General features: G+C 32.0%; 1 protein-coding gene across 2 annotated transcripts in view; it reads right to left on the minus strand.

Annotated features, from left to right (window-relative positions):
* Positions 1-813: 813 nt before the first annotated feature.
* LOC136043016 (myosin heavy chain 95F-like) overlaps positions 814-16,070 on the minus strand; it is a 78,892-nt gene continuing 63,635 nt past the window's right edge. The window contains exons 6-7 of one of the 2 annotated variants that reach the window (XM_065727900.1): positions 10,138-10,326; positions 814-1,153 (exon numbers count right to left, since the gene is read on the minus strand). In XM_065727900.1, the coding sequence (XP_065583972.1) occupies positions 975-1,153; positions 10,138-10,326 (368 nt within the window). In that variant the 3' untranslated portion in view covers positions 814-974. The remainder of the gene's footprint in view (positions 1,154-10,137; positions 10,327-16,070) is intronic. The other variant, XM_065727899.1, reaches the window with a different exon arrangement.

Here is a 16,070-nt window from a genome sequence, read left to right on the forward strand (position 1 = left end):
AATATATATATATATATATATATATATATATATATATATATATATATATATATATATACATATATATATATATATATATATATATATATATATATATATATATATATATATATATATATATATATATATATATATATATATATATATATATATATATAATGAAAAGTGAAATCATGAATGTAACAGCACAAACACAAAAAAAGGAGATAGAAGGAGAAAGGGAAAACTGTTTTCCTAAATTAGTGGTTAATATAGACCAGCACTTGAATGGGGCCTTAACCCTACTCATCCATACAACCACATAGGTCAAACAGCATAGCCATACATAATCAACCATAAAGAATAATCCATGGACAGACAATCATGTCGTCAATAAGTATAAGTCGTCATCTACCAAACAATAAAAACAATAAATACAAATAATTCAGGGGCGACAACCCAACACAAGGGCTCATCAGGAGAATACACTTGTCTATAGGGTTTCGGCACTTTACATTCTCTACCCAGTCAATTGTTGTGCCTACCACAGAATATCCATGGCATCCCCGTGTCAGGTATCACCCCCAAAATACATGCCTATGAAAAAAAACCCAGCAAATGTAGAACAACCAAGTAACACCAAAACAAACTTATCCTGTTAATATATTCCTCTTTTTAGCAACAAAAGGCAACAATTGAAATATATATATATATATATATATATATATATATATATATATATATATATATATATATATATTTGTGTCTCTTGAAATATTTTCTGAATATCCATATTGTTCTGATCTTACGAATAAAAATATGAAAAAGAAAAGCTAAAAATATCAAGAAGTGACTATACATTTATTATGAGATAGTATTAACTATAACCCTTGTTAAAAAAAAAAAACAAATTCGAAAATTACATTGAAATGTTTTTCAATGAATTCAATAATTTGAAAAAAAAGGAAAAATTAGAAATTATAATAATTTTGATTTCACTTTATACTCATGGTACTGCCGTTGACAGTACTTCTTTCGGCTGGTCTTGAATACGGTTTCCCACCGAACTTGTCCCATTCTCGTTGGAATTCTATTTCAAAAATCTCTGCTCCTCGTTTTCGTGTAAGCCCGGTCTCATCTAAGCTTAAATCACACATTTGCATGTCATCACAACCTAGCAGAAAAAGAATATATGAATAACTTCAGCTTACTATGTTAGATATACCAATGTAACTTCTTTTTGTGCTAATAAGCTTTTGAGGGTGAGGGGATAAACAATTAACTTATGTGTTGTTACACAACCATTAAAGCCAAAATTTACATCAATCACAATTGTCCAAGTTATTAAAGAGAAAACGAGAAGCTACTACAATAGTTAAAGTTAACACAGAAAGCTATAAAAAATAATTTGGTGAAACAAAGCTATATAAACAAACAAATCTGTAAGACTATGTTTATCACAAAAAGTAAAAGTAAACCTAACAAAAGTGCTACGTAAAACAAAAATGAAAAAAGAGAATATGTAAAGCTATTTGAAGCATAGAATGTAAAGGTAAAGCCATCAAAATATACTTGTTAAGACAAAATGTAAAGATAAAATTAGAACCTGTAATGCTATGTGAAGCATAAAAATCAAAAAGATACATGGTAAGCCCAAAATGAATAAATGAGCTAGAATCAGTGAAGCTATATAAAACAAAGAAAGTAAAAGTAAATCTATGAAAAGATGTTTGGTGCAACAAAATCAATAAATAAACAAGAATCAGTGACGATACCTAAGAATAAAACGTAAAGGTAAAACTAAAAAAAGTTGGTAAAATAAGAATGACTAAATGAATGAGAATCTGTAAGTGGATCTAAGTATGGAAAGTATAAATAAAGCAATCAAAACATACTTCGTAAAAGAAAAAAGAATAATTGACCGAATTATTTTTACCAAAAGCTATGTAGAGCATAGAGAGTAAAACAAAGCTATCAAAACATCTTTGGTAAAACAACATTGTAAAAATGAGTTTGAACCTGCAAAGCTATGTAAAGCATAGTAACTAAAAGTAAAGCTGTGGAAAGATGCTTGGTAAAACAATAATGAAAATATAAATGAAAACTTTTAATACTCTGGAAAAGCTTCGAAAATATAAGTAAAGCTCTCAAAAGATAATTGGTAAAAAAAATGCATGACAATCTGTAAAGCTATGTAAAGCATAAGAAGTAAAAGGTAAAGCTATCAAAAGATACTTTGTAAAACAGAATGAATAAATGAATGAGAATCTCTAAAGCTATCTAAAGCGTAGGAAGTAAAGGTAAAGCTATGAAAATATACTTGGTAAAACCAAATTTCACAAATGAACGCGAATTTGTAGTGCCTTGTAAACCATAGAAAAAAACTATCAAAAGATACTTGGTAAAATAAATAAGTAAATGAACAAAAATCTTTGAAAGGTCACCTATTAGAAGAAAGTTGGTAAGACAAAAATTAATAAATGACTGAAAATCTGTAAAGCTATCCGAATAACTTTTAGTAAAATAAAAGCTATCAAAAGATACTTGGTAAAAAAAGGGAATAAATGAAAGAGAATTTCTAATGCCATAAAAATTACAGAACATAGGGGTAAAGCCTTCACAAGATAGTTGGGAAATCAGAAATGTATAAAGAACAAAAAAAGTGTAAAGCTATGTACACCATAGTAAGTAAAATAATCTATTAAAACATACTTCATAAAACAAAATGAGTAAAGGAAGCACAGTCTGTAAAATTGCACCTATTAAAAGAAACATGGCGAAACAAGAATAAGTACATGAACAAAAATCTGTAAAGCTATCTAGAGAATTGTAGGTGGGATTAAAGCTATCAAAAGTCGCTTGGTAAATAAAGAATAAATGAAAGAAAATTTAAATGCTATCTAAACTAAATGAAGTAAAAATAAAGCTATGAAAAGACACATGGTAAAAGAAAAACGAATGAATGAACGAGAATCTGTTAAACTATCTGAAGTATAGAAAGTAAAGAAAAATCAATCAAACGATACTTGGTAGGAAAAAATTGAATAAATGAACCAGAATCCGTAAGACCATATAAAGCATAGAAAGTAAAGGCAAAGCTTTCAAATGATACTGGGTAAATCACAAGTAAATTAAAAACATGAATCTGTAAAGCAATTTATAGCATAAAATATAAAATCAAAACCACCAAAACATATTTAATAACACAAAAATAAATAAATGAACAAGAATTTATAATGCATTGTAACCCATAGAAAAAAAAAACAATCAAAATATACTTTATAAAACCAAAGAGTAAATCAAAGAGAATCTGTGAAAGTGACACTATTAAAAGAAACTTCGTAAATCAAGAATAAATAAATGAATGAATATCTGTAAAGCAATGTAAATAACTGGAGGTGAAATTAAATCTATCACAATATGCTAGTAAAAAAAGATGAATAGATGATCGAGAATTTTTAATGCTATTTAAAGCATATAAATTAAAAGTAAAGCCATCAAAAATATATCGTCAAAATAAAAATGAGTAAACAAAATAGAATCTGTAAAGCAATGTGAAGTATAGGAAGTAAAGGAAAAGCTATCAAAAATACTTGGTAAAATAAAAATAGATGAATGAATAAGAATCTGAAGTACCATATAAAGCATAGAAGGTAAAAATAAAGCTTTCAAAAGATACTTAGTAAATCAAAAATGAATTGAAAACGAGAATTTCTAAGACTATTTAAAGCATTATAAGTAAAAGAAATGTGTTCAAAACATTCTTGGTAAAAAAAAAAACTGAGTAAATTAATGACAGTCTGTAAAAATGACGCTTTTAGAAGGAACTTGGCAAATGAACGAAAATCTGTAAGGCTATCCAGAAAATCGGAAGTGAAATTAAAGCTATCAAAATATAGTTAGTAAACAAAATCAATAACTGAACAAGAATAATTAAATTTTTGTAAAGCGTAGAAAGTAAAGGTAACTGGGAAGAATGAATAGATGAAAAATTTTAGAAAGCTATCTTCAGTATAGAAAGTAAAAGTAAAGCTATCATAAGACAATTGGTAAAAAAAATGAATAAATGAACGGGAATCTGCAAAGTTATGAAAAGCTTAAGAATCAAAGGTAAAACTATCAAAAGATGGTGAACAGAACAGGAAGAAAGTAACGAGAAGCTTTAAAGCTTTGAAAGCATAGAAATTAAAGGTAAAGCTATCAAAAGAAACTAGGTAAAACAAAATAAAGAAAAGAACAAGGCTGTGTAACGTTATCTAAACCTAAAGCAAAGAAAGTAATAGTAAAGCTATCAAAACATACTTAATAAAACTAAAATTAATACATGAATAAGAATTTATAATGTTATTTAAACCATAGAAAAAAAACCCATCAAATATAGTTGGTAAAACAAATGAGTAAATCCAGTAAAAAACGTGAAATTAAAGCTATTAAAAGATGCTTGGTGAATCAAGAATAAATAAATGAATTCAAATCTGTAAAGCTATAAAAATAATTCGAGGTGAAATTAAAGCTATCACAATATACTTGGTAAAAAAAATGTACAAGTAAACGAGAATTTGTAATGCTATCTAAGCCATCGAAATTAAAAGTAAAGCTATCTGAAGATTATTGGCAAAATAAAACTGAATAAACGAGCGAGAATCTCTAAAGCTATGTGAAGCATAGGAGGTAAGGGAAAAGCTATTAAAAATACTTTGTAAAAAAAAGAAGAATGAACGGGAATCAGGACTACCATCTAAAGCACAGAAAGTAAAGGTAGAGCTTTTAGAAGAGGCTTAGTAAATCAAAAATGGATTGAAAACTAAAATCTCTAAGGCTATTTAAAGCATAGTAAGTAAAAGAAAAGCCTTCAAAACCTACTTGGTAAAACAAAATGAGTAAATGAACAACATTCTTTAAAAGTAAAGCCTTTAAAAAGAACTTGGTAAAACAAGAACAAATAAATGAACAAAATATGTAAAGCTATCTAGAGAATCGGAAGTGAAATTAAAGCTATCAGAAGATAGTTGGTGAAAATATGAATAAATGAACAAGGATCAGTAAATCTATGTGAAGCATAGAAAGTAAAGGTAAAGCTATTAAAAGATACTTAGCAAAATAAAAAGGACAAAAGGAAAAATTCTGGAAAGCTATCTTAAGCATAAAAATTAAAAGTAAAGCTATCAAAAGACACATTGGTAAAATTAAAAATGAATGAATGAACAGGAGTCTGTAAAGCTATGTAAAGCGTAAACATCAAAGATAGAACTATCAAAAGACGATAAACAGAAAAGGTATAAATTAACGATAGTCTTTCAGGATTTGAAAACGTAGAAAGTAAAGGTAAAGCTATGAAAAGATACTAGGTAAAGCGAAATAAATAAATGAAAAAAACTCTGTAAGGTTATCTAAAACTAAAGCATAAAAAATAGAAGTAAAGCTATCAAAACTCACTTGATAAAACAGAAATGAATATATGAACTAGAATTTATGATCGATTGTAAACCATAGAAAAAAGGAATCATGGTAAGGAACCTGGTAAAGAAAATGAGTAAATCGAGGAGAAATATCAAAAGTATCACAAGATACTAGTTAAAGCAAAATAAATAAATGAACGAACTCTGTAAGGTTATCTAAAACTAACGAATCAAAAATAAAAGTAAAGCTATTAAAACTTACTCGATAAAACAAAAATGAATATATGAACTAGAATTTATAATGGATGGTAAACGATAGAAAACAGGAATCAAAATAAATTTGGTAAAGCAACCGAGTAAATCGAGGAGAAATATCATAAGTATCACAAGATACTAGGTAAAGCAAAATAAATAAATGAGCTAAACTCTGTAAGGTTATCTTAAACTAAAGCATAAAAAATAAAAGTAAAGCTATGAAAAATTACTTGATAAAACAGAAATGAATATATGAACTAGAATTTATAATGGATTGTAAACCATAGAAAAAGGGATCAAAATAAACTAGGTAAAGCAAATGAGTAAATCGAAGAGAAATATCAAAAGTATCACCAGATTCTAGGTAAAGCAAAAAAATAAATAAATGAACGAAACTCTGTAAGGTTATCTACACCTAAATCATACAAAGTTAAAGTAAAGCTACCAAAAAGATACTTGGTAAAACGAAAATGAATAAATGAACGAGAATCTGTAAAGCTATCTAAAGCATAAAAAGTAAAACTAAAGTTATCATTTGACGCTTGGTATGACAAAACTATATAAATGAACACGATTCTCTAGAGCTATGTAAAGCATAAGACGTAAAGGTTAAGCTATCAAAAGATACTTGGTAAAGAGAAAAGAAAAAAATTAACGAGAATCATTTTGTGGAGCTATTTAAAGCATATGCAGTAAAGATAAGGCTATCAAAAGATATCTGGTAGCAACAAAACCGAATGAACGACCGAAAATCCGTAAAGCAATGTAAAGCACAGAATATTAAGTAAAGCTATCACTTACTTTCTTTGTATAATATTTTACCCGATACCTTTATGCTGGGTAAAACAAAAATGAAGAAATGAAAGAGAGTATGTAAAAGCTGTGTAAAATAGATATCTATTTCAATAACCTCCCATCGCTAGCTCAAAAGGGCGAAATTTGCATATCAAAGTTATAAAGAGCAATACAGGCAAAAAATCGTTAAAAAAAACAGCAAAGAATAAAGCAATCACTAGCAATCAATACAGCAATCAATGAAGTGGGAAACAGAGTCAAAAAACAATATCAGAATGATGAACCATTCCTTAGTAAAAAGTATTAAACTGCAAATCGTCAACAACTTATAAAAGTAGAAACTGATAAAACTAAAAACAAAATATAAGAGAATATTAACAATAAAAGATTTAAAAGGCCAAATTTAGACAAAGGGAAAAAACGGGACAAGAAAATGCACACAAGGCTTAAGTGTCATCAGCAACAAATAATAATAAAAAACTAGTAGTTTATTTCATCTGCAATAAAGGGGACAAAGTTTAATTTTATATCTGGAGGTAAAACAACGAATGGCGGAGATTATAGGAACGGGTTCAGAATCAGTCCGTGGCAGGCTGAGTCTGGGTAGGGAGTGTCTTTTGGGGAAATGTTTCCGTGCAAGGGTTTTTTATTACCTTTTTTTTTGGCAAAAGGGACGCGCGATGTACTCCTCCTGTGCTCAAGTGTCTCCAACCAGGTCTTTTTTTTAGAAGGAGTGAGTAGGGAACCTTAGCTTCTTTGAAAACTATCAAGACTCTTTGTGTCTGGGATTGAATCAGTTTTTTTCTGATTCTTCACAGGAGATGTCAGGATGTCGAACTCAACAAGTAGCCTATATATATATGATGCAGATGGACAAAAGAAGCATAGATCTTAAAAGAATTGGAAGGGGACCCTACATTTATGTAAGAACTTAAGGTGGAGAATGGACGCGTTACCTATATGGTTAGTATCCTTAACACTTATATTTTACTTTAAATTGGAAGAAATTTGTGCCCCATATAAGTTAAAGGAAGACACAGAAATCTTTGGGGGCATAGAGTTGAGAGAATGTGGTGAAGTTTAGAGGAAAAATATTGTCATTATGGTTTTTAGAGGAATTTAGAGGGATTTTCTCTCATTTCTAAGTCTGCAGTGTTGTCTACGATATCATTGATGATGCTCATAGGGTTACTTATTGACTTTATATAGCAGTTGGGTCATCTACAAAGTTCCATCTTTCAGTAAGCTCTTTAGAAAGGAATTTAATCATAACTGGATGATAGAGAAGGGCCTAGGAAAGTATCTTGTGGATGCTTCATTGTAGATAGGGATGTGACTGGAATAATGGCTCTGATATTTGACTACATTTGATCTGCTTGATCAGAAGTAGGCAACCAATTTAACCAGGAAAGATTCAAAAAATAGTTAATTTAATGACAAGTTTCACATACGTGTTTAGCATTAAAAGGTATCACCTTGAAGACATACTATGGGGGCTAGTGATCACAACTTTCTGAACTATCACAACAAATATACCCCAGATTTCCGAGGAAATTTCCGAGGAAATAGTAGTTATGATTATAGCGCTTTATGAAGAATTGGAAAGACCGAAAATGCCACAACCAGATTTTTCAAGATTATGTCTGGTGTCCGTCAATCGTGTGTATTTTCCTCCGTGCTCTTTATAATTATAATGGATTATGCCCTGAGATTTTAATCGGGCTATTGGGTAAAAGTAAGGAGTAAAAAACTGTCCGATCTGGAATTCGCGGACGACGTTGTCCTTCTCGTAGAGTCTAAAGAACGGTTGAAGCAGCTACTTGACACTATCACCAAGAATACAGAGAATATTGGGCTAAAGATAAAAATTGACAAATCGAAGAGCATTGTGCCCCCACCAACTAGGTGTTGCTGTGGCGCAAAGCGCCACACCAAAAGCTAGTATACACATATAAAAAGAGCCTTTTTATCTGATTCCAAATATATAAGATTCTCTACGTTTAGTATTGCCCATCAAAAGCTAAGAAATTGAGAAAATTAGCCTGTGTTTCAAAAAAGGGGGAATACCCCCTAAAAAAGGAATTTTAATGAAAATCGCACATACAATTACTAAAAAAGAAATCATACATACGATTCAACAAAAAATATATTGCAGAGGTTTCAAGGTCCGGTCGGTAAAATTGTGGAATTTTGTTTTTGATTGCCAAAAGAAAGATTAGGCTATGGCTGCGCGTCCATTTGTTTTTTTTTTGTTTTTTTTTATCTCAGAGGTGATATTATTGAACCAATGGTTCTAATATATCGGGAAAGCGCTAATTCAAGAGTCCTAATAAAAAAAGGGCCCTTTAGGTGCTCAATAGATTGAACGTCACCTAACCCCCTCCTACGACTCTTTTCCCCAAGGATTTGTCCGATCAAATTTTGCAATATCCATTTACTCGGCATAGTAAAATTGTCCAAAAACTATGGCTTTTAGGGGAACATGACCACCCAAATCCCCTGGGAAAGGTCTCCAAGGTATAAAATTTGCCCAGCATTAGCGTATAGCATTTGTTCTTGGGTAGTGTCCGGATGTTTTTCGGTTGGGGGGGGGGGGGGATTTTCTGCAGGAGGATTCTCCATGGAAAGAATTTTCTGTGAGCAGGGAATTTTCTGTTGTATGAATTTTTCAGGAGAAATTCAAAACTTGTAGACCTTGCCAGAATTCCAATACAAAATTTTTGTTTGTCTTATTATCTGTTTATCACCTTAATTTTGGATGTGAGAATATTAAGGATAGTTGTTAGAGGGAAATTGTCACCAATCTGGAATCACCTGGAGAATCTTTTACTTGTGAGGGGGCTCTTCACGGAAAAATTTCTCCATGGGGGAACTTACCGCAGGAGAACTCTCCATGGAGGAGTTTTCAACTGATTAACCTTCCACTGGAAGGGGGAAATTTCAGAAAAATATGAAAATTGGAGGAATTCCCGTCGTGATTTTGAAAACCATCAGAAATTAAAGTCTTTTTCTAATAAAGATGTGCTAAGAAGGATTTTTAAGGTGGAATCATCTGGAAGTCATTTTTTCGGGTGTAATTTTCAGCAGGATTTCAATTGTATGTGTGGAATTTTTCTGGGTAGAGCGGGGTATTTTATACAAGAAGAACTTTCCATGGAAGTATTTTCCGAAAGTGAGAGAGTTTTTCACGAAGGAAAGACAGATTCTTTGATATTATTTAAGAAACGACCAGACTTTTTTTTTTATTTACATAATAAACAAAAATATAAACTATTACAGATATAAATCACTACGGTAGGGAAAAATTTAAATTTTGATAACGCGTAGCGATTAACTACATAAACATTCCTGAAGACATCCTAAACTAAAAATAATAGAAAAAACTACATAAATGTTTCTAGAAACATTTTACAATAACTAAAATATTAACGAAAGGAAAAAGAAAAAAGACAATCACCTTCTCTCAAACACCCCCAGGGTAGCAACCCTCATCCCAACACAACTTCCTCCACCTCAACCCCTTCAACACACTCCTCTCTCCAGCCCTTTAGCCCACTCCAACCCTCCCCATAAAAAACCCCACTTTCCCAACAAATATTCTTTTAATCTACGTATGTCTACCTACAGAAATTAAATTAGAAAAACTTAATAAAAAAAAATCCACATCGGTTCTATATATAAAAATATACGTGAGCTGATATGACATTACCTTTAATCAGCAATACTGGAGTCTTATCCGGATAGATCTCCATTTGTCTAGCAATCCAAGGCCCGTCAAAGTGAGCATACCACCATCCCTTCGACTGACTGCTTAGATCCTCGAAGGGGATTCGAAAGTAACGCTGTTCATTGATTATAGATGAAGATTGGGCATTTGGTCGTACAACAGACATAGAGGCTGAAAAATAAACGTATTTATTCACAGTTCAATTTGATATTTGGCACTCTAATTTTCATTGTGGTGCTTTTCGGATGTTTATCCTTGCTTCATCTTGTGTAATTAAAAAAAAAATTGTAGTCATAGCTTGGTTTCATTGGAGAATCAGATCAGTTGGAAAAAGATAGGGGGGGGGGGGAAATTACATAGTACAAGATTACGTGTTTGCAGAGGGGAGAGCGTTTGTGAGATCATCAAAATGTTGGTTTCAATCAAGAAATTTTTTCTGAGAGAGTGGATCCTTCAGAGTAATGTTTTTTATCCAGATGTCTGCACTTGTCTTTATGTATGAATTTTTTGATTTTGGGAGGAAGAATGGCAATGGATATAAGAAAATTGTGGTATAGCTGTAATTTAATCATGATTTCATCCCTCGGTAAAAAGCATAATTCTGTTGCACCAAGAAAGGAAGCTCTTTCTAATTTATGTTTTTCTCCTCAAGTATTAAAATTTTAATTTTTTTTCACTTTTTAAAATTACTTCTTGGGTGGGTTATACCAGCCATTATAAAATGTATACTCGTTTTGCGTTTTTTTTTGGTGGTGGGGGGGAGGGGGGGTTATTTTGATTATTTTGAAAAATAGACTGACTGCTAGAAATAGCTTTTACGAAGCTAAAATGAAAAAATAAGCAATCAGAAAAATTCAGGTAACAATTTTTTCCTTTTTCTATCTTTAGTTTGTAAGCGAAATATAGCATTATCGCATTCGCAGTTTCTGATTTATTTGGATTTATAGTTATTTTCTAAAATAAAGTGAACTGAAAATTAATATTCCATATAAAAATAGCAATGAAGGTTGACATTGGCTAAAATATTTAGAATTGGAAGGAATGTTACCTGCACTTTCTACAAAATTCATTAATTAATAGTTTCAGTAACAAGTTATTTTAGTTGCTTGGTATCGGACATATAAAAAAGGTAACGATTACGTGTTCTAGCCCAATCCCATCATTTCCATGTTTTACTAATAATTTACAATATTGCTAGCAAAATCTGCAAGTTTTCAATTTGTATTTTCGATTTAAGCACCTCTCCCGTCCTAAGATAAAATGCTTTGTACGTGCCCACTGCGGGTGAATAGTTTTATAATAATTGATTTTACAAAACTCTTTGGTATTTTAATGAGATTCTTTAATTTTAAGCAACAGCAATATCCTTACACTTAAGGCTTACCCTTAAGGGTATCAAGATACAACATAGGGTTCAAAGCCGATTTCTTTCCGCCCCCTACTTTGACAATTAGTATGTTGTGTTTTAACACGAATAAAAATGAAATTGGTAGCCCCTAACCGGGCATGGATCTAGAGCCTTAATATTGGAGGGGCAGCAGTGCCAAAAGGAGAAAGTGGAGCACCCTCCCCTCTATAATTTTGTTTAAAATAATTGAATTAAGGCCGGAGTTACTGTCGCCGTAACATAACTCAGGAGAGTATCAACTGGTCCACTTTGTCTCTTGCGCAGAGCATTGGTAAACTTTGTCAAAGTCAAGATTGCTACTTAACATGGATATCTGCTAGCCAATCAGAGGTGACCCCAGTTAAAAAATAGGTTACACATTCGTTGCCTGTTGCATTTGGTGAGTTGTAGTATTTTTGATTGTTCTTTGATACCATTACAGTGTAATAAGTGTGCAATACAAGATGAAATGAGAATCTAAGCGCCTGGACACCAACATGAAAGGCTCCTATAGAAATGGGACAAAAAAAAATAATTGAAAAATCCTCTCTCAAAATACAATATCTGAGAACGTACCACCTGTTTACATTACAATGGATTGAGGATGAGAGGACTATTTCTAATGTTGTTAGAAAAAGGGCTAGGAATAATACAAAGTCTAGTCAGTTAGCAGGGGAAAAAACCCAAGTTTTGCTAAGGGTGCAAACTTATACAAATCAAAGTGAAAAGCAGACGTGGCAAAGGATTGGCAAATAATTCAGAGTACATTTTGATGCAGTGGACAACAAACTCTTGAGCCTGTTTGATTTTTTGTTAAAAAAAAATTCTCTATGAGACTAGAAGAGAACTGAATCAGGTTCAGAGTATGATGTCAAGAAGAAGAGGATAAATAAGTATAGGGGGTGATAAATGGTGCTAGTATACCTGGCCCTAGCAGCAGAGAACGAATATTCCAAAGAATATTACTGCGCAGAGTACCTCGTTGAGGTACGACAAAAAGAATAGTTTGCCTTAGGGTTCCTTGTAACAGGTTTCAAGTGTGAGAAAAAAAAAGTATAACCAGATCTCATGTCAAGGGGGATTTGTAATATACTCACTTACCGATTGACATAGACTTGGCTGAAGCAACTCAGAACTGAAATTTTCAACTAATGATGCGACATATGTGTCTCAAATCTCTTTATAGTAGGATGCAAAGATATTCTTTATAAAGAAAAATATAATTTTGACCTTTGAAATAGATGACAAGATGGTATTTTCATCACAACTGTAAGCTGTTTGAGTACCACCAAATGAGGTAGACATTAGATTTTTGGAAGATGAATTGTCATCATTGTTAGGGTACTTTATATATTGTTGTATGGCTGCTAGAAAGGAGGCAAACATTTAAAGCGGTGGTAAATGAGTCTTGAATTACTTCCATCTCAATGATGGAAATAAAATAATTCCATTTGGATGTATATACTAGGCATACTTTATCTGTCTCTTAGTCTCCGGGGAGCATTGATACATTTCAGTCTTACGTTTATAATACATACCCTCGTTGACCATTTTTTTTAAGGTGATTGTTTTTTAATTGTTTGTTGATTTTTGTTTCTATTATTGACTCATTGTTTTTATTTCAGAAAATCATCGATTCTTTAGTTCTTATTTACTTTGTACCCTCTTTGAACAATTTTATTACGTTGATTGTTCTTTCATTGTTTTTTGATTGTTTATTGTTGTTTTTAATGTTGATGCATTATTTTTATTTCAGAGAATCATCGATTTTGCAGTTTATATTTCTTGTATATAGTACTCAATAGGAAAATCTAGGAAGGATTCTAAGGAAATTTTTTTGGCAGGTGCGATCACCCTCACTGCCCCTCCTCCCTGTATCCTCACTTGATTCTAGAGTTTTCTTTGAGTGTTAGAAGTAGAGTCACGAATGAAAAAGTGAGAGTTAGATGTGGAATGTTAGAAATGGAATCCTTTAAATGAAGCAAACCATTTTATTGACGAAATCTATTGTCACACAATAAAAGATACAATCTAAAAAATAAGTTTGCGATTGCTGGGTACTATATACATGTACTATAGCGTTAACAAACTGATACACTTATTCATGACCGCTGTGGCAGCCTCTATTTTTCAGAACATTTTAAGGCAGTATATTCTCTGTGACCTGTGCAGTTCATACATTCAACCGCTGCATAAAAACTGACGAGACCCTTGACCATACACCGTCTGCAACCACGAGTCCCAGCATTAGGGCTAATGATTTGCGTTAAGATTCAAACATACTTTTGTCATAAAGGTTGAGTATTTTTTTCTGATTTTACAAAAGCTTTTTACAAAACAAAACAATATTTTATTTGAAACAAAACAGTTAATTGTATTTTCATTGAAAACACGAGACACTGGACAACATAAGAGTAAGATTGGCCTTTGGGCTATCCTCTGCATTAGCAGTGACGGTCCTGTAAATTTGGTGAGGTAGAAAGCAGATATCCCTTCTTCCTTTAATGACGAAAAAGTTGAACGGCAACCTTTCAAGATACATGTGTAAATTACGACATAGGGAATGCTTTCTTACAGAAACAGCCGCCTGTTATTTAAATAACCTACATAACTCCCGTCAAATTAGCATTTCTTTGGATGTTATGTAGTAGGGTTTGTTTGTTATTTTTAAAATCCTTCAAGGTCCTCCCTCAAGTTAGGGCATGGTTTGTTAGATCACCCCAATATGTTCACGCTTTTCCACCATTTCATGTCAGCAAACAAGCGATTTTTACCACCATTTTCAACGACCAAAACCGTTAGAGAGACTGTTGAATTTCCTATGAACACAGGCTCCCTGCTATCCTTTTTTTTTCAGGAAAACAAAATTTTAGCCCACTATTCTTCTAGTGAGAACACAATAACTTTCTATTGTCTCCGGGGGTATAAAAGGGGAATTAGATCGGGACACCTCTTCAGTCTTAGATCATATTTTGCACGTACCACAACAAGGTTTTTCAAAAACGGATATTCCTCAAAGATATCAACTGGTAAGTATCTTTCTATTCCCTCCCCACAGAAAAGATGAGCATACCCAAACTCAACTTAATCTAATTCTTTATATTAGATAAATATCTATAAAAAAACCCTCTTTCCTGATATTACACGATTTTCACAATGATAGAATTAACCAAGTTTCTTACAAAATTCCTTAAATGCTGTTGAACCGCTTTCAAGCAAGTTGCTAAGAAAGAAATATGTACCTGCATGTATTAAGCCGTTAATTACACCCTTCCATAGTTTAAGGGCTTAGATTCTGCCAAATAGCTGCTCTTCTGATAATTGCGTGACACGAATTCTTACCAGACGGTAAATTTGAACACTCTGCTATTACATGTGAATTGCAAACTGGGGTATTATGGGTAAAAGATAATCCTTGATTTGAGTGCGAAATGCTCCAAAAAATGTAAATTTTCTAGGCATTAATGAAAGGGCTGGATAATATTCTTTCCTTATTGTAATATAAATAGCAAATAATTTTATTTCTGACAATATTATTGAATTATTTGAGAGCCTCCCTTCCCCCGGAAATGGACCAGATGTAACCCTGCAGTTTCTTGATTTTAAGGTATTTACCTCTAGCGTTTTCTAGTATCCAAATTCCTGAAACAATTCAACTTTAGCTACTTTTCATCGCCTCGAAAAAGGTTATTAGGTTAGGAAAATTGTGCGGGGCTTACAAACTTTTCCTAGGAAGGTATTTTGAAGCATATACCAGGATTACTTTTATCACTTTTTAACGAAACAGCTGTCAATTAATATACTCGGATCTAAGCGAAACCCTGTATTTTCAATTGATTATTTCATTTTAACCTGAATTTCAAATTCTTAACCTGGAAGATTCTTAACTCATAATTCTCAGACAGCTGAATAATGGCGAATTTCGTAAAACTTTTACTTTACTTTTCATAAGTTTCTTTCACTCAAGTGAAAAACTACTTCTAAACTAAAATACGTGCATATTAAGTTGACAATTTAAGTTGGAGAAGGAAGGTTTTTGACAATAATAAAGAAGAGGGAAAGAAAGTAGTCACCAAGGCATTTTCAGAATGTTCTTCCGTTGAATTTAAACGTACTTGTATAAAATTTTTATAACTCAAATGTTTTCTTTTACTGTATTCTAGAGAGAATAAAAGCAAAAACTTGAACCGAGGTATTTTAAAAACTTAGATCGAATATTTAATTCTACTTTTTGTTAGTTGAATTCCTTACCTTTCTTAAAAAAATTGTTTTTTGGAAAATATTTTTTTTCTTTATCGTCGTCGGGCGTGAAAAATATGGTTTTCTAGCATCGATATAGGGATATTGGGTGCGATAGAAGGTGAGTTAAAATTAAGGGTGACGTTTTGAAAATAAGATGTAGTTTTTTTTTCATGAAAAAGTAAAAATTAATTTTTTAGGACGATTTAGACCATTTCCCCCCTCCTACAAAAAGGACAAGGGAAGGAACTCTTCCACCTAGATAAGGGGGCCCAAATGAAGTCACCTC

The sequence above is a fragment of the Artemia franciscana genome, unplaced genomic scaffold, assembly GCF_032884065.1.
Source record: "Artemia franciscana unplaced genomic scaffold, ASM3288406v1 Scaffold_284, whole genome shotgun sequence".
NCBI classification, from domain to species: Eukaryota; Metazoa; Arthropoda; class Branchiopoda; order Anostraca; family Artemiidae; genus Artemia; species Artemia franciscana.